This window comes from Piliocolobus tephrosceles, chromosome 9 (genome assembly GCF_002776525.5).
Source record: "Piliocolobus tephrosceles isolate RC106 chromosome 9, ASM277652v3, whole genome shotgun sequence".
Lineage (NCBI taxonomy): Eukaryota > Metazoa > Chordata > Mammalia > Primates > Cercopithecidae > Piliocolobus > Piliocolobus tephrosceles.
This window is the reverse complement of record NC_045442.1, coordinates 63,658,090-63,685,448: the sequence shown is the minus strand read 5'-3', so window position 1 is coordinate 63,685,448 and position 27,359 is coordinate 63,658,090. Positions and strand designations below refer to the sequence as shown.

Here is a 27,359-nt window from a genome sequence, read left to right as displayed (position 1 = left end):
CAGTGAGGGGCTTAGCACCCGGGTCAGCAGCTGCAGAGGGTGCGCCAGGTCTCCCAGCAGTGCCGGCCGGCTGGCGCTGCACTCAAATTCTCCCTGGGCCTCAGCTGCCTCCCTGAGGGGCAGGGCTTGGGACCTGCAGCCCACCATGCCTGAGCCTCCCCCACACCTGCAGTGGGCTCCTGCCTAGCTGGAGCCTCCCCTACGAGCCCTGCTCCCTGTGCCATGGTGCCCAGTCCCATCCACTGCCCAGGGGCTGAGGAGTGCAGGCACACAGGGAGGGACTGGGGGGCAGCTCCAGTAGGTGAAGCCAGCTGGGCTCCTGAGTCTAGTGGGGACCTAGAGAACCTTTATGTCTAGCTAAGGGATTGTACATACAGGAATCAGCACTCTGTCTAGCTCAAGGCTTGTAAACACACCAATCAGCACTCTGTGTCTAATTCAAGGATTGTAAATACACCAATCAGTACTCTGTTTCTAGCTAATCTGGTGGGGACTTGGAGAACTTTTCTGTCTAGCACTGTGTCAAGCTAAAGGATTGTAAACGCACCAATCAGCACTGTTGTGTCTAGCTCAGGGATTGTAAACGCACCAATCAGCACTCTGTCAAAACGGACCAATCCGTTCTCTGTAAAATGGACCAATCAGCAGGATGTGGGTGGGGTCAGATAAGGGAATAAAAGCAGGCTGCCTGAGCCAACAATGGCAAGCTGCTCCCTCCGGTTCCAGAGTGTGGAAGCTTTGTTCTTTCACTCTTTACAATAAATCTTGCTGCTGCTCGCTCTTTGGGTCCATGCCGCCTTCATGAGCTGTAACACTCACCGCAAAGGTCTGTAGCTTCACTCCTGCAGCCAGCAAGACCACGAACCCACCGGGAGGAACGAATAACTCCAGAGGCACTGCCTTTAAGAACTGTAACACTCACTGTGATGGTCTGGGGCTTCATTCTTGAAGTCAGTAAGACCAAGAACCCACCAATTCCAGACACACTTCCATTTTCATTAAATCATTATGCTGGTCTGCTGTTGCCTTTACCTGGCTCTCTCTCTTCTCTGATGCATGAATGCTACTGGTCTGGAAGCTGGGAATTTTGCTTTCTCTGAACTGCTTCGTTAGAGGGCTCTAGGGCAATATTCAGTCTAAGGCTAATTCTTCCCCACTATTGAGGCAAGACTCTTCTTTGTATTCTACTCAATGTCCCATAAGTTATGAAGTTTTATAGTATGGTGGTTGGACAAGCATTATTCCCAGTCCTGTGTGAGTGGCAAGTAATGTTACCTCAAATCCTTTTGGGTGGTTCTTTCCCTAGCCTTGGGTGGTTTCCTCCAGTATATGGGTTGATCAGTATTCAGCTGAATACCAAGAGGGAGCATGTGCAGATTATCGGTGTTCTTTCTCTGTGTATCTCTTCCCTTTATCATTCTCTGTTCTGTTTTATACTTTTACTGCCCTGAATCTCCCAGGACTCTCAGCTTTGTCTCCTCAGCTCAGAGAATTTGCCAGGTTCTGCCTTGGTTTCCCCTTCCTGTGTCATGGCCTGGAAAATCTCTTATGGTGGTAAGCTGGGGCTATCAAAAGGGTCATCCTTGTTTTTTGGAGGGGGGGTCCATTTCTCAGGGATTACTGACCTTAATTGCCTAACATCCAGTGCCTTATAACCATTTTTGCATTTATTTGGTATGTGTTTTGGTTTCAGGTAGGAAAGGAATCTGGTCTCTGTTACTCTGCCTTCGCTGGAAGCAAATTAGAACTTTAAATAAGACTTACTGAGTTCAACGATAATAAAATGGAAATAAAACATAGCCAATAGTTTACAATAGCAACCATATGCAGCCACATTCCTCGTCTATAACCCTGCTGTAGCACCCAACCTTGGGTCCACACAGCAGTGGCTAGCTTTGCTTCCCTTCCACCTGCCATAAGGTTTTCTTTTAATCATACAAAACATTTTTGGTCCTTGTAGTCAAACTGTCTTGGATATTTTAAAGGAGAGCCTTTACCATTTTTTTTTTTAACATCTGTGTAAGTTTAGGGTGGAATTGAGATCATCCCCCTCTCTTTCCTGCCAAGTAAAATAATTGTCTGCTAAAAAGTTAAATTCAAGCTTCTACCTTTTCAGAGTTTTCAGATTCAAAATGGCACTTTCCCAATTAAAAACAAATAAAACCAAACCCTGAGTGTTTAGTCTCAGTCTGTGAACCCTATTATATACTGAATCAATGAGTATGTACTAATGCATGTTATATGTGTATGATATAAACCTTTTACCATGATGTATTTGTATCACTTGGCCAGATCCATATATTAGAAATCTTAATAGAATAATAAACATAATGTCAAGTAAAAGCTGGGGAAATTTTTTATCTTTAGTATCTGCCCCTTTTTATTTTGGTTATTCTCTTTTTCCTCTGGATATTTTTCTTATACCAGGTTTTCTTTGACTTTTACGTTTGTAATCAATATAATCACTTTTAGAAAGTAGAATTATACTTTTAAATGCAGCAAAATAACTTGTAAAAGAACCATATAGGAAGCTTTATAAAATAAAGAATATTTTGTAATATGTGTATTTGGCCAACATTTTTTTTGTACTTCTGGAGTGTATTTATTTGATCATATAGTTTGTAGGCCAGATTTTTATATATTCCGAAATTTTCATCTCTTACATGTATATAGGTGTGTAAAAGTTACCTCTATAGATATTTGTAGACTATATACTCTAGTACCTTATTTTAGCAGGCATTTCATAAGTGATTTTCTTTAACAATTAAAAAAAAATCCCTTTTTTAGGAAAGGAACTAAATGGACTCACTAGAAAGAAGTTTTCTGAACCTAGTTTTTGTGGCATTTTCAAGACCTTTAGTAAATTATTTTTATGTATAGAGTTGGATTTCTTGAAGAAAAAATGTAGTTATTTTTATTTGTATGTATTTTAAATGTGAAATTTCCTATTCAGCAAACTTCAAAGTAAAAGCATTATAAGCAAGATTGGGAATGATATTTCAAAAGAGTAGACTCTCCACATGTAGACTTTATAAAACATAGATGCTAATATTATAGATGGAAAGGAAACTTGTACCTTTTTTTCTATTTAATTAGGAAAATAACCATTTTCTCCTGTCAGAAATCAATATGACAGTGAACTGGCTAAATTCTATAAACCAGTTGTTGTTATCAACACCTTATCAATAGTTGGAACATGTTTCTTTTACCTAGAACATTCCTTTGTATGTCTTCTGACACCTCAGGCAGAGGTAGGTCCTCCTTTGTGTCTCTTAGTACTTTGTACAGGCCTGTACCAGAAACCTGTATCAGTGTTTGATGACTTTCACTTGACTCTGAACTTCTTGGGCTGCAAAAAAACTGTTTCATACTGATATCTATCTCCTGGATACCTAGGATACAGCTATTTTATAGAGGAAACAACAAATGTTTATCAAAGAAAAGTTGAATAATGTTCATTCACATATTAATTTGGCAATATATAGTCAATGTATTGAATATATGCAACAGAGTAAGCACTATTCTAGATCCTGGGAATGCTGTGGTGACCAGGACCAATGCAGCTCTTGCACTTACTAGTTTTATGATCCAGAAGAAAAGACAGGTTTTGATACAATTTGTTATAATAAATTATGAAGGTTATGGTAGAAAGCATAGACTCTTACTGTAAGACTTATCTTAGTAATGGGGGGTCCAGGCTTCCCATAGGAAGTGATGTTTAACTTAGGACCAGTGTGTGGGCTGAAACCAGCTGAAAAGGGTTATGAATATTGGGGAAATTAGGGACAAGTCCAGCAATAAGAATTTAAGTTATAGCATCTTTATTAATGTATTTTGGGGGTGACATTTCTCCTTCCAACAGAGCTACCTGACTGGCTCTTCATATTCCCTTAACAAAGACAAGAATATAATAATTGTTTAAATGATCTCTTTCTGAATATGGCTCTTCAGCCAGTTGTTCAACATTCCAACATTTTTAGAGCAAAAAATATGTAATTTTTTGATATATATTTAGTTTTAGTATGTGAAGTCAAAGACAGTATTCTAAAAAGGCTATTATAACTTTCCAAGTCAGAATCACAACAATAAAAAATTAATCTTTTTTTGCAGGCATTCATCTGCTTTCTAAATTTTGGAGGTCAGTTTAACTTTTCAAAGTCTTATAGCAGCAATTCTGACTTGCAGAGAAGCACATTAAAATCACCCACCTATTGGTCTTAAAAATTTACCACCTCTATTAGAAATTTTCCCCAAAGTAACAGTTAATCTTTGTTGAGTGCTTTCCATGTTTAAATACTGTGCTAAATATATTATATGAACTATCTCATCTAAGCATCCAAGAAACCCTGTGAGATAAATCATATTTTTACCCCTTTCTCTAGATAAAGACATTGAAGGCATTTAGTGTCCAGGGTCCCAGAACTAGATGGGGCATATAAGAATTTGATCTCAGAAGTATCTAGAGTCATAGTTCCTCACTTGGTATTGCTAAAGAGATCTAAATGAGACATACTAACATGTTGAGACAGTCTCAGACCCTCCTCACAAGTTTTGTCAATTATAAGAAACAGTATTCTTTATTTTATTTAGTAAAATAACTGACTCAATTTTCTTTATGCTAAGGTTCATGAGTCAATGAAAACTAAAATATTTACGGATGTAATCCATAAATGGATAAGACAGACCCTTTTGTATATTTTTGATGGGATGACTGTATTTTGGAGAATTTTGTGGCAATATGTAACAAAACTTAAAATTCATTTGCCTCTTGACTCAGGAATTCTACTTTTAGGAATTTAACCTACGGCTAAACTTGTTCATGCTTGTAAAGATATATGTCCTGGGCATTCTCTGTAGTATTATATGAAATAGGAAAAAGTTGGAAATGACTTATGTGTTCATTAGGGGCCTGGTAAAATAAGTTACAGTGTATCAATGAAATATGCCTTATGTATTCTTATTTAATACTCGTAAAATAGTAGTTATTATTATTAATTAATTTCAAAAAGAAGAAAATGAAGAGTAATGATGTTAAGTGACTTGATTAAGATACTAGGACAGAGACATTGAAGCAGTCTGGCTCCAGAGTACACACTGTTAATTGTTGTGGTATATTGCCTGCTGGTCATCTGTTTCCCAGTATGAAAGGAAAATAAATTGATAAGCAAAAAGAAATTATAGAAAATCTCTCTAGTAGGATACTACTTGTTTAAAGGCTCTATATTTTTATCTTTTCTTCTTATAACATATACAATAACTATGTTTTGTTATAAAATCTCTGTCTTTATAAAACATATTTGTATATATGAATGCATATGAATATATTCAGAAAACATACATATATAAAACATGTATACATTTATGTATATAAAACATATGTATCTATATATACTTATACACATGAATAATACATTCATGTAAAAATTTCTGGACAGATATACAAGAGCTGAATACTTGGTGCTTTGGGGGATTAGTTTGGAGACTTAAATTTTTACTTGATGTTCTTTGGTGTGGTGAATTATTTAAAAGTAATAGACGTGTATTATAATACTTTTATAATAAAAACAAGTTTAGATTTAAAACCTTAAAAAACAGTGGATGTGGTAATTATCAATTATGCTATTGGATGGGAGTAAAGAGAGATTTTTATTAAATATTTTCATTTCATAGCCTTCTGAACTGGGAACGTAAAACAATGAATGAATATATATTTAATAACAAGATATATTTTAAATGAAAAGGCATTAAAAATAGTGAACACAATATTCTTTAACAATTGTGCACTATGAAGTACTATTTCTGTGACTAAATCTAGGATATAGTTTATTCATTATATTGACAGTTTAGAATAAATTTGCCTATGTTAAACTTTTATCACAGAGCTGTAGTCTTATTGTCTTAAAGACTACCTCTTTTCTAACATCCATTGAGTTACTTTCCAACTCAATAAAGATTTACCTTGTTTTTATAAGCAGGATTGTTTATGATTGAAGCTTTAGTAATAAAACCTTTTACAAGAAACGAGATTCAGCAAAAGCAGAAGTTGACAGCAATTTTATTAGATGTTCCTAGTCAATTGAGCGCAATTTTCTTGCAAGAAAATGATATCATGCTTCTTAATTCCAGAATATTTGTCAAAAACAAATGTTAATTTGAGACGGCATTGTTTATTGAGAAACCATGTGTTGACAGTTGTCAACTGACAATATTTTTATATTATGCTTAGTCTTGGAATTTACTTGGAATTAGGTTAGCTGATAAATTCTGAAATAGGCATAGGTGAAACTTAAAGTATAACTTATTTGGGGTTGTATTTTTCAGGTGAAGCTCTGAAAGTATCAGCTGAGAGATTTACAGATGATCCCTGTTTTCTCCCAAAAAGGGAGGCTGTGGTTCAAGCTGCCCGTGCCTTGCTGGCTGCAGTGACGAGACTCCTTATCCTTGCGGACATGATTGATGTCATGTGCCTCTTGCAACATGTGTCAGCTGTAAGTAAAAGATGGCTTAGTTTACCTTGGCATTGTCTTCACTTCTAATTTCATTTTCTGAACCTGGCGTCGATCCTAGTGCATCTTGGCTTCACTCTCATTTCTTAACTTCACCCCTTCAGAAGCAGACTAGACTGGGTTGTGAAGACTAATGTATACCTCAAAATAAGGAAGCCAGAGTTAGTTCTAAAGCCAATGGGAAATTAAACAGAAGATGGCTTGCTTATAAGGAAATGGCTAGGAAAATTATAGACTTTTGATCATTTAAATAACTATGTTCTCTATAAATAAATAACATCATTTAAATAACTATGCTCTCTATAAATAAATAACATCATTATATAGATAATATATAATAAACATATGAGTATAAATGACTTGAAAAATAGAAAACTTAAAGCTTAAGACATTTGGAAATTTATCCCGGTTTGTAAATGAATTCTACTTTGCCACGTCCTCTTGATTCAGGATAAAGAGTGCATGTTTACAGGTAGTCTGTGATGTCTGTAGTAATCCATTAGGAAAATGTAGACATGTATTTAATACAAGTAAATAATGCATATTAACTAGTAGGATACAAAGTTAGCAAGATATCCTGAATGCTTTATTTTTTCAGACAAACCCACTTAGCACATTTTTAGTAGAAAGAGAATTTTATTAAAGTCTGTTTTCTTAGTTTGATCAAATCATTAGTAGTGTTCAGATGAAAAGGTTGCAAAGAACTATTTTTATATCTGTTGTATTTTCTGCTTGAAATAGGACCCTTTTACTCTGTCTATAAATACATCTGTATTTTCATAAAGTGTCTATGATTTTACTGTCAGTACTCTATTAAGCAAACAATGGTCTTATTTGATTAACCTTCTTGTCAAAATCATTTTCTCTAACTGCTAAGCTAAACCTTTCTTTGCATCTTTCTTTTTGTCTTTATCTTTTTCTTTTTTTCTTTTTTCTTTTTTTTTTGAGATGGAATCTCACACTGTCGCCCAGGCTGGAGTGCAGTGGTCATCTCGGCTCACTGCAATCTCTGCCTCCCAGGTTCATGCCGTTCTCCCGAATAGCTGGGATTACAGGCACACACCACCATGCCTGGCTAATTTTTTGTATTATTTACTTTTAGTAGAGATGGGGTTTCACTATGTTGGCCAGGCTGGTCTCGAACTCCTGACCTCATGATCCTCTCACCTTGGCTTCCCAAAGTGCTGAGATTATAGGTGTGAGCCAATACACCTGGCCACATCTTTCTTGTATTCACTATTGCTTATTTTAACACTAGAGTGACCCTCTCTTTGTACTTCCATTTTTCTCTTTTGATAGTTTTATTACCATAAAAACAGCAAATCAATCCTTTTTTTTTTTTTTTTTTTTTTTTTTTTTAGTTTAAGTAGCTTTTTAGGAAAGGGAATTGTTCTTATCACCAGCAGCTGTTTACTAGAAGTTTTGTAGGTGATATAATTGAGCAAAGGTTTCTGTTACTTGGTTCTTGGTTTGTTGAGTAACCATAGACAAATTACTGAACTGATAGTTTTATTACAGTAAAAAGAACAATTCGATCCTTTTTTTTATTTTTTAAAATTTTTTTAGTTTAGCTTTTTAGGAAAGGGAATTGTTTTCATCACCAGCAGCTGTTTGCTAGTGGATTTGTAGGTGACATAATTGAGCAAAGGTTTCTGTTACTTGCTTCTTGGTTTGTTTAATAACCATAGGCAAATTACTGAACATTTCTGAGATTCATTTGTCTCATATTTGAATACAGACACTAACAAATGCTGTAAAAAAGAAATGGGTACAAAAGATTAAGTGGCAGGTAATTCCTAGTTCCAGTGACATGATAATACCTAGTTCCAATGACCCAGTAATTCCTGTTTTAGACTCTAGATTTGTTGAGATAGGGCAGAATGCAGGACTTTTGTAATATGAAAACTGCCACCTTCATAACCAATTAGGAGGTAACTGTATATAAAGAATAAAACCACTTTCACTACCATTTTAGTTGAGTGTCCACTAGGGGTTAGGCACAGAGGTAGGTAATTCACCTACATTATGCCATGCAAATGAAGCAGGATGGCGTTGTAGATCAAACAAAAGCAAAGTACCTCCTGCAGTAAAAATTAGAGTTAATATTTATTGGGTTTTTATAATATGCCAAACACTGTGCTGGATTATCTCTTTTAATTCAATTCTCATGACAGCCCTATGATCATGATTTCTATTTAACAAATGAGAAAACTGAGGCACACTGAATTTAAGTAACTTGCTGAAGGCAACAGGAAAGAATTAAAACTTTTGGAACTTACTACTCTAATAGTTAGAACAGCTTTAACTACAAACAGCTTTTAAAAGTTTTGGCAAATTCATGGACCTACAACCAGTTGTTAAAGTAAGTTAGATATGCCAGAAGGTGTTTTAAATTCTAACCATCCTCTCTCACACTTAACAGGCTGAATTTCAATTAGATTATATGTCACATATAAGTATGTATAGTAAAACAGTGATATGTTATGAAAAAGGAAGTGGCATCTTATCAAAGAGAAGGGAACATCTTTTGTGGTAAATTATGATAGTTTTTCATGGTTTCATCCTCATGAAAAGTTTATATATGAATCATATTATCAACTCAATTCTTTCAAGACTTCATGTAGAATGAAAACCACTAAATTGTTTTTGAGATCATCAAGATTAGAATTATTTAGCCCAACATTTCCCCAAAAGTATTCTGTAGAACGTGTCTTGAAAATATGGAAAAAGAAAAAAGTTGTTTCTTTTTGTAAGTTATCAATGCTGCACATGTAAATTCCCACAAATGTTTTGATGCACATTAGCACATTAAAGTTGTTGAGAAATATTGCCACGAAGAAGTCTGTTTAACTCTGCTTAACTCAGAATTTCCCAAATGTTTTTGATCCCAGAACTCTTCCATAGTATATTAATCCTGGGACTTTCTGAAATCATACTTTGGGAAATGTCAGTTTGGAATTTTTCTAATAATGTTTATGACAATATTAGCTTCTACTTGGAATCAAAAGAATCATAGTGGAGAAACTTCAGTGCCCTTACAGTTTGATATTTTACCTGAAGTAGAAAGACTCTCTGATAATATGCAATATATGCAACTGCCTAACAATACATGATCACTAACAATGATAACAATCTCAATTTTCTCAGACAGTGAAGCTGATTTTGGACAATTCTAATTGTTGGAGACATATTTCTCAAACTGAGCTTAAAACTGCCTCCCTGCTATTTCAAATAGTAGGTCTAGTTTTGCTTTCTGGAGCAACACAGAATCAAGGCAATAGAAAAGGCTCCTTTCAAATAACTGATGATTACTCTTGGGACTTAACCTATGTCTCCCCTTTTCTAGGCTAAAAATTTTTTGACTTTTGAATGTTCCTTATATGGTAGTTCCAGACCACTCTAAATACCATAGAATTTCTGTGTATTTTTCAAATTGACTTATATTTCTTTGTATGACTTTTAGTTTCCTGCTGAAATTTTCAATCTTTATTTTGATCTACTTGACATGGTGAGCAGAACTGTCTGGTTTGGAAGGTCTGAGAACTCTGGTGTTTGGATTCCCAGGGTGCCTGCTTCTGCTATCATTTTCCATGCTTTTGCTCATGGTGTCTTGTCTTAGAATGTGAATGGCTATTTTTGATTGGATACTGAACATTGCCTCTTCTGAAACCCATTTCAGGTAATTTCTCACTGCCTTATTAGTTCTTTGATATTTTTAAGATGAATTGTTTTATCATCAAACCTTATTTGTTTCCTTCAGCAGAGGATCAGACTGAATTTCTAATTTGCCATTACAAGAAATAGAAGTCCCCCTAATCATCTCTGTAAATCCTTTTCTATGCACTCTGGATTGTAGGTAACTTCCATAAAAATGTTGAAATCAATGTCTTGAAATCAAAACAAACTCTCTGATGTGAACATTCCGTGATATAAATGTACAATTACATCCCTGATTTAATGTCTAACATGATCTTACCTATCACAGTAGCCTTGTCATGTTGTTGGTTCATATTGATTTTGAAAACAATTAAAACCTCCAACTCTCTGAGCTCAAACTACTCCTAATCCAGGTCTTCCTCCTGTGATACTAGTTTTTTTTTTTTAAAAATATGTAAAGGTAGAAGTTACATTTATATTCATTGAACTTTATCTTATTAATTGTAGCTTTTTGTTACAGTCCATCAGGATCCCTTGACTCTCGATTTTGTCTTCCTTTCCTAACCTTATATCATTTTCAAATTTATTCATGAAAAATTGTTTAATGACATGGAAAACAGTATTATATCTTTCTTTTAGATAATACCAATCAAACATGAACACCCTTTGAGTAAAGTTGTTGAAAAGAGCTTCAAGCTTGCTTCATTGGGCTGCTGTATAAACCATGCTTCTTTATTTTTTCCTTTCTTCTTCTTTTTTTGTTTGTCACTCAAATTTTATTGTGTACAACATTATCTAACAAAAATTCTATTTGCTTTATACTAAATATAAAATAAGAATTCATAATGAAACAAAACCTACCCAGAGATACATTCTCATCATTGATTTAGAACTGAATATCTTTACAATCCAAAACTTTAGAGGTTCAAACAATGATAGTTAAGTACATATATGGGGTACAAATTACAATGGAAAACAGCAATGATTTCCTCATAAAAGCTGTAAGTTCTTAATTATAAATAGAGATAATAAATGCTTCACATTGAAATATCATACAATGAACTATCATAAAATATGCATACATTATATATGTCAAATATACTTGGCTTCATAATTTATGGTCAGTGTTGTTATTCATACACATATACACCCCTATATATATACACACACACATATATATAAAAGAGTTTTCTAGGTATCTTTTGAAATTACTCAAGCACATACGCTATGGAAAAACTGATAGAAATATAAAATGTTTCAGACACCATTAGTTTATTTTCTGCTAGAAGACACACGATGCTCCCCTTGTGAATCTATGGAGTTAAGAGTTTCTGCCCTTTCACTCAGCACGTCACCTGCCACTAAACCGAAAGAGAGGTCTGTTTTAGCTTCCTACTTCCCATAATCAGGATGAATGAGTGGAATGAAGGATACATGATTGCAAGAGTTTGGCAAAGCAGGAATACAAGTTTGCTCTGCTGTGTCCTAGGATTCCAAGTTGATGTGATTAGACACAGAAAGTAAATGGCAAATAATATGAGGAAGGAGATAACAGTTTGCAAAGCTTTTCTGTGGACCTCCTCAAGCACTTCTTGAAAGACCTTGAAATCAAGATATATTGTTTGTGGCATTGTGGATTTATCAGTCTAGTAATCTCAGTTATAAAGGAAATGAAATTAGTTTGGCATGACTTGCTTTTTAATGACCCAATAAGAGCTGTAAGTGACCATTGCTTGCCTGCTTTTATTTCTTTTCTCTTTTGTTCTGACCTTCATTTTTAAATTACCCATAATCCACTTATGATGCAAAACCACTTGTTTGCTGGGATCTTCTTGCACTTAAGGTCTCAATATAATTAGTTTAAACCCTCATTCTGTGTCCTATCAAGTATAATGTTCTCCCCCAAATTTCTGCAAATTCCTTGGGAGCTCGTATTTTCAGGGTCAACTCTGGCTCCAAGCTTTTGTTTCCACTGAATTACTTTCATTTATAGATTGTCTTTCTATCTCTATTCTACATTATGTTCACCCAGAATCTGGAGTTGGCCTTTTCCCCTTTCACAAATAGACACTCTCTCTCTCTCTCTCTCTCTAACCCTACCAGAGTAGACCAGAATATGTGAATATAGCAAACCTTACAGAAACTTAACAGGAAGATGGAAGGGAAGGATTTCTATATTGCAACAATATATTCTAAATATATTCTAAGTGGCTTCAATTTGTATGTTAGAAATCTTCAAAATCTTATTTAGTAACTCCATCTCATTGCCCTTCCACATTTTTTCTCTCTAGCTACTTTCCCTCAGACTTCTAAATTCTCTTCATGGGAATGCAGTAAAGAATAGTTATCTCCTTAGCACTCGACTTGGCCCCTGCTTATTTGTGTCCTTAGGATATCACTACCCACCTTAAATTACTCATTAAGGTATTTTCTTCAGTATAGGTAGTGCCCTTCCTAAGAAGAATTCTGTAGTCAGCCACCACACTCCCCAATCCTACTATATAATAATCTATTATAGATTTTTGGTGGGAGGAGGGTATCCACTTTAAAGATGTGAATTTCTCCTGGGCACACACTTTTTTTTCTCCCAAAACAGAGGACTGCCTTTTTATTTCTTGCCCTATTTTGCATGTAATGGGCCAAGGCCTGCCTTTCTTCTCCTCCGTCTTTACTATTTCATGCAGGCTTCTGGATTTTTTTTTTTTTCCCTCCTGACACTTATACAAGTTCCTGCTACATTTTCTGTTTTTGTTTTTTATTTCATTCTTTATTTCACAGCATTAAAGAATTGCTCTGAGCTCACAATTTTTTTAAGTGGTCTTACTCTTATTTTCCTTCTTGTGAGTTTTCCTACATAACAGATGTTTTTTCAACCCTGTTGAAGTATATTTCGAGTATAATCCCGAATAACTGGGGTTACAGGTGTGCACCACCATGCCAAGCTAATTTCTGTACTTTTAGTAAAGACAGGGTTTTGCCATGTTGGCCAGACTGGTCTCAAACTTACTTTCCTTCTTATGACTTTTCCTACATACCAGATTTTTTTCCACCCTTTTGAAGTATATTTCCTTTTAGATGTCAGATAAATGAGATGTTACTCTCTTTTAATAGCATGTATCTATATATTTCCCGATTTTGTAAAGCTTTCTTATTTCTATTAAATTATACTCTTTCCACTGAGACTGCCACAGGAGAAGAAATTACAATAGAACATTTCCAAGGACATAGTCTGAGACCACCAACTAGTGTAAACATGGGTCACTGAGCAACCCTGAAACAGACAAGTACTGCCAAATTAAATAATCAAGGATTCCTGACATGGCACTTTTAAATGTGTCTAGTTCCTTAAGGAAATGTGTGTGTTCTTTTGGGGAAAACAGGTCCAAATGAAAGGTAATAGGGGGCACAGGGAAAAAAAATGCTGATATTTCAGTATTTCATCAATCGTAGAAACTTGGAAAGGCATTTTGGCTCTATTGTCACCATTGTTTATAAATTTTTTATAGGAATTTAAGTCAAAATGTTTCTCTCTTTGATACTGTTCAAGTTTTTCAAGCTTTTCGGTAGTATTTGTTCTTCTGAGGATTCCACATCTTGTTTTATTGGCATCTGGATTTTTTTTTTTTTTTTTTTGAGACAGAGATTTGCTCTTTTTGCACTGCTGGAGTGCAATGGCGCAGTCTCAGCTCACTGCAAATTCTGCCTCCCAGGTTCAAGCGATTCTCCTGCCTCAGCCTCCCAAGTAGCTGGGATTACAGGTGTGCACCACTATGCCAGGCTAATTTTTGTATTTTTAGTAAAGCCAGGGTTTTGCCATGTTGGCCAGGCTGGTCTCAAACTCCTGACCTCGGGTGATCTGCCCACCTTGGCTTCCCAAAGTGCTGAGATTACAGGTGTGAGCCACTGTGCCCAGCCTGGCATCTGGATTTCTAAGGGTCAATTTTATTTGGAAGAAAATAGGTTTGCATGGCTTCTGCTTACTGGGTCACGACGTTGTGGGGAGAAAACATGGCTTTTGGCAGCATGGAGACCTTGCTTGAATCCCGGCTGTGTTGTTGATTAGCTGGGTAATTTTGGGAAAGTTAAAAATCTGTGAGTTTTGGTTTCTTCTTCTGAGTTATGGGGAGAATATAACTTATTCTGAATACCTTGAAGGGGTCTTGTGAAGACTGAATGATATTTGACATGAATTACTTGGCAAGAACTGGTATAAGTTCTCTTTCATCTTCTTTCCCTGTTCCATCTTTCTCCACTGTGGTATCTTGCTCCCACTTTTTGGCCCTTGGAGTGAAATGATGTACTTATTCCTAAAAATGAAGGGAAATTTGACTATTGAGTTGAACTAACTTTTCTAACTTTTTCCATTTATCATACCATAGTCAGGTTTTTCTTGTTTTGGTAATGGTGATCCCTTTGGATTAGGTAATAGACCAACATCTTACAAGAAATGGCTCCAGAATTTAACAACTTTTGTCAAATGTATATTTAACATTTGTCACATAATTTTATAAAGCATTTGTGGACAAACAATAATTCTGACTGTGATGAATATTTATTTTGACAGAAAAATCACACTACCATATTGGCAGCTGAGACTTTTTGAGGCCACCCTCTATTTAAAAGGCAGATATGTACTAACAAAAAGAGTTTCTAAAGCCTTTTATTATTGAAGATATCAGCAGCTGATAAAGGGAAAATTACTGTATAATTAAGAGCTGTTAGGAGCTATGTATATTTTGTGGAAGATCTTATGCAAAATATGTAAAAACATATTAAGATGTAAAGAAAAAGAGCAAGTCAAGACTGGTATTTAAGATGTGTATTAGTCTGTTTTCACCCTGCTGATAAAGACATACTTGATACTGGGCAATTTACTAAAGAAAGAGGTTTAATGGACTTACAGTTTCATATGGCTGGGGAGGCCTCACAATCATGGCAGAAGGCAAGGAGGAGCAAGTCACATCTTATGTGGATGGCGGCAGGCAAAGAGAGAGTTCGTTCAGGAAAACTCCTGTTTTTAAAACCGTCAGATCTCATGAGATTCATTCACTATCACCAGAACAGTGCAGGAAAGACCTGGTCCCTTAATTCTATTACCTCTTACCCAGTTCCTCCCATGACGTGTGGGAATTGTGGGAGTTACAATTCTAGATGAGATTTGGGTGGGGACACAACCAAACTATATTATTCTGCCCCTGGCCCCTCCCAAATCTCATGTCCTCACATTTCAAAACTAATCATGCCTTCTCAACATTCCCCCAAAGTCTTAATTCATTTCAGCATTAACTCAGAAGTCCACAGTTCAACATCTTGTCTAAGACAAGGCAAGTCCCTTCTGCGTATGAGCCTGTAAAATCAACAGCAAGTTAGTTACTTCCTAGATACAATTGTAGCAGGAGGAGCCACAGACAAAACTCCTCAGACACTGAGTTAAAGAAGGAAGGGGTTTATTTGGCCGGGGGCATCAGCAAGACTCCTGACTCAAGAGCTGAGCTCCCAACTGAGCAATTCCTGTTCCTTTTAAGGGCTCACAACTCTAAGGGGGTGCATGTGAGGGGGTCATGATTGAGCAAGCAGGGGGTACATGACCAGGGACTGCATGCACTGGTAATTAGATCAGAACAAAACAGGAGAGGGATTTTCACAGTGCATTTCTATATAATGTCTGTAATCTATAGATAACATAACCGATTAGGTCAGGGGTCCATCTTTAACTACCAGGCCCAGGGTGTGGCGCTGGGCTGTCTGCCTGTGGATTTCATTTCTGTCTTTTAGTTTTACTTCTTCTTTCTTTGAAGGCAGAAATTGGGCATAAGACGATATGAGGGGTGGTCTCCTCCCTTACAATGAGGGTATAGGCATTGGGTAAATACAGCTGTTACAAATGGGATAAATTGGTCAAAACAAAGGCGCTAAAGGCCCCATGCAAGTCCACAATCCATCAGGGCAGTCAAATCTTAAAGCTCCAAAATGATCTCTTTTGACTCCATGTCTCACATCCAGATCATGCTGGTGCAAGAGGTGGGTTCCCATGGTCTTGAGGAGCTCTCCCCCTGTGGCTTTGCAGGGTACAGCCTTCCTCCTGGCTGCGTTCATGGGTTGCCATTGAGTGTCTGTGGCTTTTCCAGGCACACTGTGCAAGCTGTCAGTGGAGCTATCATTCTGGGGTGGGTCTGGGCTCCACTAGGTGGTGCCCCAGTAGGTACTCTGCATTAGGCCTCCAACCCCACATTTTCCTTCCACACCTCCTAACAGAGGTTCTCCATGAGAGCCCTGCCCCTGCAGCAAACTTCTACCTGGACATCCAAGCATTTCCATAAATCCTCTGAAATCTAGGCAGAGGTTCCCAAACCTCAATTCTTGACTTCTGTGCACTTACAGGCTCAGCACCACATGGAAGCTGGCAAGGCTTCAGAAGTTGCCTTCTGAAGCCACAGCCTGAGCTTAACATTGGCCCCTTTCAGCCATGGCTGGAGCCCTGGGACAAAGGGCTCAAGTCCCTAGGCTGCACACAGCACAGGGACCTTGGGGTTGGCCCAGGAAACTGCTTTTTCCTCTTAGGCTTCCTGGCCTGTGATGGGAGGGGCTGCTGTGAAGGCCTCTGACATGCCCTGGAGACATTTTCCCCATTGTCTTGGGGATTAACATTTGACTCCTCATTACTTATGCAAATTTCTGCAGCTGGCTTGAATTTTTCCTCAGAAAATGTGATTTTCTTTTCTATCACATTGTCAGGTTGCAAATTTTCCAAACTTTATGCTCTGCTTCCCTTATAAAACTGAATACCTTTAACGGTACCCAAGTCACCTCTTGAATGCTTTGCTGCTTAGAAGTTTCTTAAACCAGATGCTCTAAATCATCGCTCTCAAGTTCAAAGTTCCACAATTCTCTAGGGCAGGGGCAAAATGCCACCAGTCTCTTTGCTAAAACATAACAAGAGTCACCTTTGCTCCAGTTCCCAACAAGTTCCTCATTTCCTGCTGAGACCACCTCAGCCTGGGCTTTATCGCCCATACACTTATCAGCATTTTGGGCAAAGTCATTCAACAAGTCTCTAGGAAGTTCCAAACCTTCCCACATTTTTATGTCTTCTTCTGAGCCCTCCAAAATGTTCCAACCCCTGCCTGTTAACCATCCCAAGTTGCTTCCATATTTTCGGGTATCTACAACAGCACCCCACTCTACTGGTACCAATTTACTGTATTAGTCTGTTTCCATGCTGCTGATAAAGACATACCTGAGACTGGGAAATTTACAAAAGAAAGAGGTTTAATGGATTTACAGTTCCACCTTGCTGGGGAGGCTGCACAATCATGGTGGAAGGTAAGGAGGAGCAAGTCGCATCCGATGTGAATGATGGCAGGCAATGAGAGAGCTTATGTAGGGAAACTCCCGTTTTTAAAACCATCAGATCTCGTGACACTCATTCACTATCATGAGAACAGTGCAGGAAAGACCCGCCCCCATAATTCAATCACCTCCCACTGGGTTCCTCCCATGACGTGGGAATTGTGGGAGTCATAATTCAGGATGAGATTTGTGTGGGAACACAGCCAAACCACGTCAAGATATAAGAGGAGAAATAAGAAATAGAGACAAATATGGCACACTTGCTTTTGATTTGTCATGAATTTCCTATTGGAAATTTTAGGGAAGAAGAAAAGTTTTTTCAAACATATATATTTTTTTAATTTTATTTTTTATTAATATGGATACATAATAGTTGTACTTATTTATGGGGTACATATGATATTTTGATAAAAGCATATAGTGTGTAATGATAAAATCAGGGTAATTGGAATATCCATCATCTCAAGCATTTATTGTTTCTTTGTGTTAGGAACATTCTGATTCCACTCTTTTAGTTACTTTGAAATATGTGATAAATTATTGTTAACTATGGTCTTTATATTGTGCTACCAAACACCAGATTTTTTTCCATCTAACTTTATTTTTATATCCATTAACTATCCATTCTATATCCCCCTGTTTTGACAAGTAAAAATTATATACATTTATAGTATATAACATGATGTTTTAATATATGTATACATTCTGGAATGACTAGCTCAAGCTATTTAATATATATGCATTACCTTTTATACTTATCAATTTTTTGGTAGTGAGAACACTTAAATTTACTCTAGCAATTTTCATATGTATAATTTATTGGTATTAACTGCAGTCACTATGATGTACAATAGATCTCTTGAGATTATTCCTCCTGTTTAATTGAAATTTTATGACCTTTGACAATACAAATTTAAACTATGTAAAATTTTTATTTTTTAAGAAAGAATCAGCATCTTTCCAGTTATCTCTGATTTGATTAATTAATTAATCACCTCAGCAAATCATTATTTTTGTGTGCTTACTTTGTGGCAGTCACCATCACTCTAGTATGTGCTAGGGATTCAAATTTCTAAAAATACCATAATGATCCTGCTCTCCTGGAATTTACAGACTAGATAAAAAGTAAATTAATAATATGTTATCATGGTAGAGGTTGGTACAAACTGTTATGGAGGTGGGAATTGTATTAAGAGAGGGTATGTTGAATGAATACTATGTGGCTGAGTTTGGAGAGTTGACTAGAGAAAGAAGGTAGTGGGGCAGAGGATGTTTTACCTGCAGAGGAGGATGTACGCTGAAAGACTTGTAATAGTCCTGAATGGCTGAGATGAAGGGTAAACTGTGTGGGAGGAACAAGAGTTGAAGCTGGAAAGGTAGGCATAGACCTAATTTGAAAGGTCTGTGTGCTAAGTTGCAAAGTTTGAACTATAGTCTGAAAGCTAAGGGGAAACCATTAAAGAATTTTAAGCAGGGTAATGATGAGGAGATTTCACAAAGTTCATAGAAAAGTGGAATTAAAAGAAAAAAATAAAAAATATGAACTTTGTTTCTCATCATAAGCTCCATCAAGTTGAAGACACTTTTGTAAATAATGATACTAGCCACTTAGTTCATCCCTGAAGAACTGAATGTCCTGGAATTTAACTGTGCCAATGCAGTTGTTTTACATTATTAACTGAAGAAATATGAATGCCCTTTAAATATTTTTTGAGATTTGGAAACAAAAAGAAGTCAGAAGGAGCCAAACCAGGACTGTAAGGTGGATACCTCATGATTTTATATTGAAAATTAAAGGATTACCTTTGTTTGATGAGAGGAATGAGCAGAATGAGGAGGAGCTTTGTGGTGGAGGACGACTCTGGTGAAGCTTTCCCAGTGTTTTTCTGCTAAAGCTTTGGCTACCTTTCTCAAAACACCCTCACAATAAACAGATACTGTCATTCCGTGGTCTTCCAGATAATTAACAAGCAAAATTCCCTGAGCATTGACAGGGCCACTTCCACCTCTTGGTAGGTATTGCTTTGATTGTGCTCAGTCTTCAGGATCATACTGGTAAATCCACGTTCATCTTTTGTTACATTTCTCAAAAGGAATACTTAAAGAGCTTGATGAAATTAAAATTGTTAAAACATTTCATTGAAAGCACTGGTCTTATCTGCAGCTGATCTGTGTGCAACAATTTTGGCATTCATCCAGGGGAAATTTGCTCAACTTAAAATTTTCAGTCAGAATTGTGTAAGTTGAACCAGTACAGATGTCTGTAATGTTGGCTATTGCTTCTGGTGTTAATTGTTTGTCCTCTTCAATTAGGGCACAAACAAGATTAATTTTTTCCTTACAAATTGATGTGGATGGTCTGCTGCTGTGGGTTTTGTCTTAAACATCATCTTGACCGTTCTCAAAATGGGTTATCCATTTGTAAACTGCTGATTTCTTTGGAGGCATTGCCCATAAACTTTTTTTTTTTTTTTAATATTGTCTTGTTCTGTCACCCAGGCTGTAGTGCAGTGGTGTGATCTCGGCTCACTGCAACCACTGCCTCCTGGGCTCAAGCAATTCTCTTGCCTCAGTCTCTCAAGTAACTAGGATTACAGGCGCATGCCACCATACCTGGCTAATTTTTGTATTTTTAATAGAGATGGGATTTCACCATGTTGGCCATACTGGTCTCAAACTCCTGACCTCAAGTGATCTGCCAGCCTTGGCCTTCCAAAGTGCTGGGATTACAGGCATGAGCCACTGTGCCTGGCCAAACTTTTCATAAAGCACCAATGATTTCATCATTTTTCCACCCAAGCCTCACCATAAATTTGATGTTTCTCACAGTGTCAAGCCCAGTGCTTTGCACAGTGATGCTGCTCTATAAACAATTATTGAATGACCCTTTTGTTCAGTCCTTATTCACTACTGAAAGGTGTCATGAGCTTAATGACAATGGTCTTTTCAATTTTATGGAACTTTTAAGTTTATAAAGCAGTAACCTATAAAGCTAGTTTGCAAAATCTGTTAGGGTAAGAGTTGTTTCTCTTTTGTTTTCCTCTGTTTCTTACATGTCTGGTATGTTGCTCATTGATAAATGTTTGTTGAATGAATGTCTTTTATTTTTCCTCAACTGATTTCACAACAACTGAATGAAGTAGGCAGGCAAAGACAGTTTGTCCTGTGTTATAGATAACACAGTCAAAATTGGAATAGTAATAACTTGTCCAAAGTGATGCCGTTTTAAAATGGCATAGCAAGGACTTGAACCTCAGACCTCAAGACCAATGTGCCTTCACCTACATAGAACTGTTTCTAATTTAGATCTCAAGCCCAATTTTGCCCTATGTTCTTAACTTTTATAATCATTCCTTATAGCAAAAAGAAAAAAAAATCATTTGAGATATGTATGTGAGCTTTAATTTTCTGCTTCAGTTGTAAACTTCCTTTTAATGAGTGGTATTATCATCTTGTAAGTTCATTTGGAAAATATATATGAAAGTCAATGGATTAAGTTCAGAAACATTAAGTAATTTCTTTCTCTGTAATACTTTATTTTTGATTGTTCTGTGGTTGCTATATTTAAGTAAGGTAGATTAGCCATTTCTTATGCTTAAAATAATTTCTTTTTACTCTAAGTATTAATATTTATAGAGCATCAATATGTTATTTCTTTGACTATTGTTTCCTTTTGCTTTAGTCTCTAGAAACTTTTGGCATTGTTTCAAACAGACAATTTAGGGACACTAAGATCACACTTGGTGATACAATGCTTTCCATCAGGCACTTCTTGGATACCCTTTTGTACACATATTGCTGTGAGTATGGGATTTCTTTTCATGCTACGGGTAGCACCCAGCACTTTGTATAAATGCATGAAATACTAAATAAGAAAAAAATGATGACTGTGGAGCTAGCTCTTGTTTTGGAGCAATGCTACTTGATGTTTTTAAATTACGGGAATTAGTAGGCTGCTGGAGCTTTAGAGTTATTTGAATCAATCGATCTGATTACAAAAGGAAGCCAGGGCGTTGGCAGTGAGGGCGAGGAAAACTTTGTTTGCCAGAGCCTTGGCTGCATTTTTTTTTCCTGCTCTTTCAGCCTATTTCTTCGTGTCTTTCTCAAATTACTCCATGAATCTACATAATTTACATGAACTCATTGGATGCATAATTTGTATAGAACATTGGCTTAGTTTTATTTATATATGTATTGTCAGGAAAAAGGAGAAAAAAATGTATCTGGGAAAAGGGACTGCTGAGACAAAGTAGACATTTCCCTGTTGCCTTTTCTATGCTTCTTTCTTGCAAAACAATTTGTCAGCTATTTTAATGTGAGATGAACAATTATAGTTTCTGCTGTTTTATTTCATGGATTACTATTATTATTTCTGAGTGGAAATAATTTGATGAGAAAACATACTTTGGGAGTGTTGACAGTGCTTACTTTCCCAGTAAGTATTGGGCTTAGGGATATTGTTTTCCTCCACCCATTATCATCTTGTATGTCTGAGGTTTGTTTTGGGTTTAGTCTAATTCACTGAGCTTTTTAAAGTTTGGTTTATCATGAGTTAAAAAAAAGCACACAGGAAAAATTCAAGGTTCAACAAATTATTCTGGGGTTTTTGGCTCATTTTAAATTCCCACTCAAAACTTTGAATAAGTAAAATCCAGGAGTATTAAAAATCTCTTGAATTAATTGTGCTTCCTTTCCCCAACTTGTCTCCAACTGGGAGATCATTTATTTGGAGAAATAATCAATATAAAAAAATTATCATGTACTGAACAAATATAGAAAATCTTGGAGGTTTGTTTCAATGATTAACCATTGTGGCCTGTTAGAAAAATGTTCAAGTCAAGTGAATGCTCTTTAGAATCTAGGCCTCAACCTAACTTTTATCTTCTGTACTTCAGCATTATTTGCAAAGTAAGATTATTGCTTTCACTCTTTAGCATCTTTAAGTGTAAATTGTGCAGGTGGGGATGGGGTGTGTTCAATAGGGAGCTAAGCCAGAGCTACACCACAGGTTTCATGTGACCTCTCCTTGACAATTAATTGCTTTTGTAAGCAAAAAAACTGCTTAAATGAATGAAATTATCATGGTTTTACAGTATTTTGAACTCTTTATTATCAATAAATGGAGGATGTAGTTCCTGATAACGAAAGTTCAAGCTGAACTCTCCATATTATACAAACTCCGACCTTTAGTTAAAATATTCTTGTGATGATGTATTGTTACTGGATTTTCTCCATTTCTTCTTTGGCCATGGGCATATTACTGGGAAGTGATGGTTTTCTGTGTTTTTTATTTTGAACACTCTTTACAAGTGTGTTTGCTCTAAAGTTCCCATTTGGAGCTGTATAATGTTCACAGAGATAAATATGAAGAAGAAATATTTAAGAAGTAGAGCTAATATTTCTTAGGGAAGACAAAGTACAGGGGCTAAAACATGCTTTAGAGTTAAATGGATTTGTCAGTGAAATAGCTTGTATTATTTAAATAATAGATAAAATTACTTAAATTTTTTAGAATCTTAAATAAGGTTTTATTTTGATTTGAACATAGTGAGAATGAACCAAGAAATGGGCAAGGCACAGAAATGATTATACAATATGATAAATATTTCATATAAAGGTCATTAAAATTATGTTGAAAGAAATTTGTTTATTGTTATAAGTGGGAAAAATGAACTGATTTTGGCTATGTTTGAAGTGTTGGGTAGAATTGGTTTCCATGTCAGACTCTTAAAAGACTTCCTGTCCTTTGGGGCCCAATTCAAATTCTCTTACGTCTTCTACGTGGTCTGAGTCCCTCAGTCAATATCAGTGAGTTTTCTGAGTTTTCACCAATGTCACCTTTATCTCTTTTTTTTGCATTCTCTTTACTACCTTGCCTTGTGTTAGAGTTAAGGATAGAGTAGAAAGAACATGAACGTTGTAATAGAAACCCAGTTCAATCAAACTTTCTGAAACCCAGTTTACTCAATTGTAGAATGAGAAGAGAAATAGGAACTCCTGTGGTTCTTGTGAAGATTCAATTGGAAACCATAAAGTACCTGGGGCTGAGCAGGCACTCAGTAAGTGTCAGTGTCCATCTCATTTCCGAATTTCATGTCTAGTTTCTCCAATGGTCTAAGTTCCTTCAGGGCAGGAAATGTCTTTTATATTCATAATGCCTTGCGCATATAGGTTCTAAATGATTATTTGTTGAATTTAATTTAATGTCCTGTCATGGAATCTTAGCACTGTTGTTTCCCATTTCTTTTCCCTCTGTCACCTTGGATTGAGATAAACATGTTACTTTCATGAAATTAGGGATTTAATTCAGTAGAATGCCATTTTAATATGATTTATTTCATAGAGTCTGATATAGGAAGGGTCAAATAATTTCCCTGGAAACTTAATTATATTCTATAAAATCTTATTAACCTGTCTCATGGCATCATAGTCACAGTGGAGTTCTGGTATGTTTAAGATGGTCAAGTCTCTATCTGGAGAAATCTGTCTAATGGCACAGAGTGAGAATATGGGAAATAAATGACATAAAGAGAGAGCAAATGCAAATGTCTTGCAAATTACATTACTTGACATTTTCAATCACTAACCCTCCAAAGTATGTTCTAATTTACTAAAATAAACCAAGAACCCAATTTCTTGTGAGCTTCCTTTGCTTAATTAATTATTAGTAGCGTACAGTATTCTGTAGTTTGTTGCAATTTTTCACCTTTGTATTTATCTAGTACCTGATTTAAAAAGAATGGGAGCATTCTGATTCAGCAGAACTGATCAGAACTCTCTATCTGCTCATAGCTCATCTGTGTTATAGAGCAGAAATAAATAAATGTTTGCTGAACATGCCACATATGCTTTGATCATCAAAATGTTAAGTTTTCCTTCCTTCTCGAAATACAAGCTCTGAGAGATCTTCCCTGCTGAAGTTTGTTGGGTGACCTATTCTGCATAGGTATTATTATAGAGGCAAACCAGATCCCATGCCATTATTGCAAAATATCATGTAAGCAACTACATTTTCATAAATTTGTTTCCATGATTGAAATGTGAGCACTCTTTAATGCTTCCTCATTATGATTTGAAATTATACATTCACTGTGCTTTTTAAAAAATTTAAAAGCAGAAGTGTATCTTAAAAGATGAACTTTCTTTTTTATTTCTTTAAACGAAGTATGCTCTTTTGTTAGAATGAAGACTAAACAGGCTTCTCATGCATGCAATAATGTTGATTATACTTAGAATACGGTTTATAACTCTTTGTGTGTCCCTAATTATTTCATTGGAAGATAATTAGCTAGCATTTGTTATCACTGTATTATGAATGGGAGAAACTGAGGCTCATTATCGACTCTTTGTGTTAGCAAGTTGAGAATTTGCGAAAAATCTGCTGCTATCCTAACGATCTGCTTTTGTTTTCAATTTCAGTTTCAAAGGACATTCGAGTCTCTCAAAAATGTTGCCAACAAATCTGACCTCCAGAAAACCTACCAGAAGCTTGGGAAGGAGCTGGAAAATTTGGATTATTTAGCCTTCAAACGTCAGCAGGTAGGGGTCAGAGCTCTCCTTGGTGGAGGAGATGAACACTTTAGGCTTCCTGCCATCCTGCCTGTCACAGGTGCAGGTGGACCTGAGGAAACTTATCTTCTAATGGTTAGAGCAGAAACAGGTTGTGTTGTGCTGATCTGCTGTGTTCATATGGCTTCCCACAGTGTTCAATGTGGTCCTTGCTTTTAGATGTGTACTTTAGGGGTTTCCACATGTGTCCTTATACCTCGCTTAAAAAAAATTCCTACTGGTTTGTGAAAATCCAACTACCCTTTGACTAGGGACGCTTCAGCGGCATAAAGGAAATCTCTATAATGGCTTGGCCAGTTGGCTTTTATATTTGACCTGGGGAGAAAAATCACCTTAAGACCAGGATAAGGTTGTGGGTGTACATGCAACATTAAGGAAAATAGTCATAAATATGCCAAAATATGAATCAATCTTTAGTTTTATTTGATCTTTGAAGATGAGTAATTTGCTAAGTGTGGAAGATAGAAGGAAAATTTACTTTTCAAATGCAAGGTTTTTATTGCCTCCTTTTGTAGTCCCCAAGATAGAGAACTGAAATAAACTTTTATAGGGTTTGTTTTAGAATTTGTACTTTATAACCGAATATTCATCATGATTAAATGCTGTGTGTTTTGGAGACACTGCCACAGTAGCTTCCTAGGCTGGATCTGCTCCAGTTTCTTCACAGCCACTAGGTGTCAGCATTGTCAAGCTTTTACTTCCACCAAAAGTTTATTCTGATCAGAATAGGCAGTTAGACGTTTAGATGAGGTTGCATGAAATTTGGGAATGTGCTCCATGATGGATAGCGTCTAGAAAAATGACTAAATGTCTGACTTGCATGGCCAGGCATCGAGTCGATCACTTAAGAGACTTTCCTCTTAGTGTAGCAAAGGGCATGGTATTCTTGCCATTGCCTAATTCACAAGCTTTGGATCCTTTTGGATGAAGGTTTTCAAAGCCGAACTTTCTATACTTAGTTAAATCTCATGAAGTCAACATGATATGGTCTAGAATTATTGTGCCAAAAAGAGAATTGTGTTCTAGGTATTGCTGTATCACAGATGTTACGTGGACATTTTACCTTTCTGTGGCCCTATTTTCCTAGGGGGTTATATTCATTTTATAGAATGTTCCAGGACAAATACATTACTTTTGCACATATATTAATTTACATGAAAAAGGATACAATGTCCATTTAAATTTTGTTTTTTAAAAAAATTAATGAGGGTCTAGGTATTAGCACTTGATGGTTACTGAGTGCTACTACAACAAACCCCCAGAGGATGCTGCTTAGCATTCACACCAGAGTCACTCCTCTGGCCTATGCAAGTTTTAGTACAGTTTTGTTTCCAAAACCTTCCATGGAGGGGTATTTGAGCTGGCAGGCAGTAGTCACTGTACTCTTCTGTTATCCTTTCTCATTAACACATTTTCAGTGATTGGATTATTTTACTAGCTGATCGTGAATTTGGAAGAAGGTAAATACCTCAAGGGCAGAAGGGTAGAACTCTGGGAGAATGGCATTGAGGATAGATGGGTAAATTATATGTGCGTAAAGAAAAGATGAGCACATGGAGTGTGTGTATATATATATGCATATATAAATCATCTATACTATTTATTAAATGAAACGAATATGCCACGTGGTATGATTTAAACATTTATGAATGAAATCTTTAAATGCTTATAACAATACAGTGAGCTGGCTTTTATTAGCACCATTTTACAGATGAGAAAACTGTTAAGGAAGTTAAGTAACATGCCTAAGGTCATAGAGCTAATAAGGCATGAAACGGCTTCAAATCTAAATCAAGTCTGACTTCAAACCTGGAGTGTTATGTCTTCTTGATGGGCAGGGTCAAAGGGTCAGAACATCAGCTCCCATCATTTCATCATTTATATCATGTATAACTCCCCAATGCAATCCCTACCCCCCCGCCCATGATAGGCCCCAGTGTGTGATGTTCCCCTTCCTGAGTCCAAGTGATCTCATTGTTCAGTTCCCACCTATGAGTGAGAACATGCGGTGTTTGGTTTTCTCTTCTTGCGATAGTTTGCTAAGAATGATGGTTTCCAGCTGCATCCATGTCCCTACAAAGGACGCAAACTCATCCTTTTTTATGGCTGCATAGTATTCCATGGTGTGTATGTGCCACATTTCTTAATCCAGTCTGTCACAGATGGACATTTGGGTTGATTCCAAGTCTTTGCTATTGTGAATAGTGCCGCAATAAACATAAGTGTGCATGTGTCTTTGTAGTAGAATAATTTATAATCCTTTGGGTATATACCCAG

At 36.4% G+C, this 27,359-nt stretch overlaps 1 protein-coding gene across 3 annotated transcripts in view; it reads left to right on the top strand.

Annotated features, from left to right (window-relative positions):
* Positions 1 to 27,359, top strand: part of CTNNA3 (catenin alpha 3) — a 1,813,915-nt gene that overhangs the window by 161,142 nt on the left and 1,625,414 nt on the right. For all 3 annotated transcript variants that reach the window (XM_023205116.1, XM_023205115.1, XM_023205118.1), the window contains 2 exons: positions 6,322 to 6,488; positions 24,933 to 25,052. In XM_023205116.1, coding sequence (XP_023060884.1) covers positions 6,322 to 6,488; positions 24,933 to 25,052 — 287 coding nt within the window. The remainder of the gene's footprint in view (positions 1 to 6,321; positions 6,489 to 24,932; positions 25,053 to 27,359) is intronic.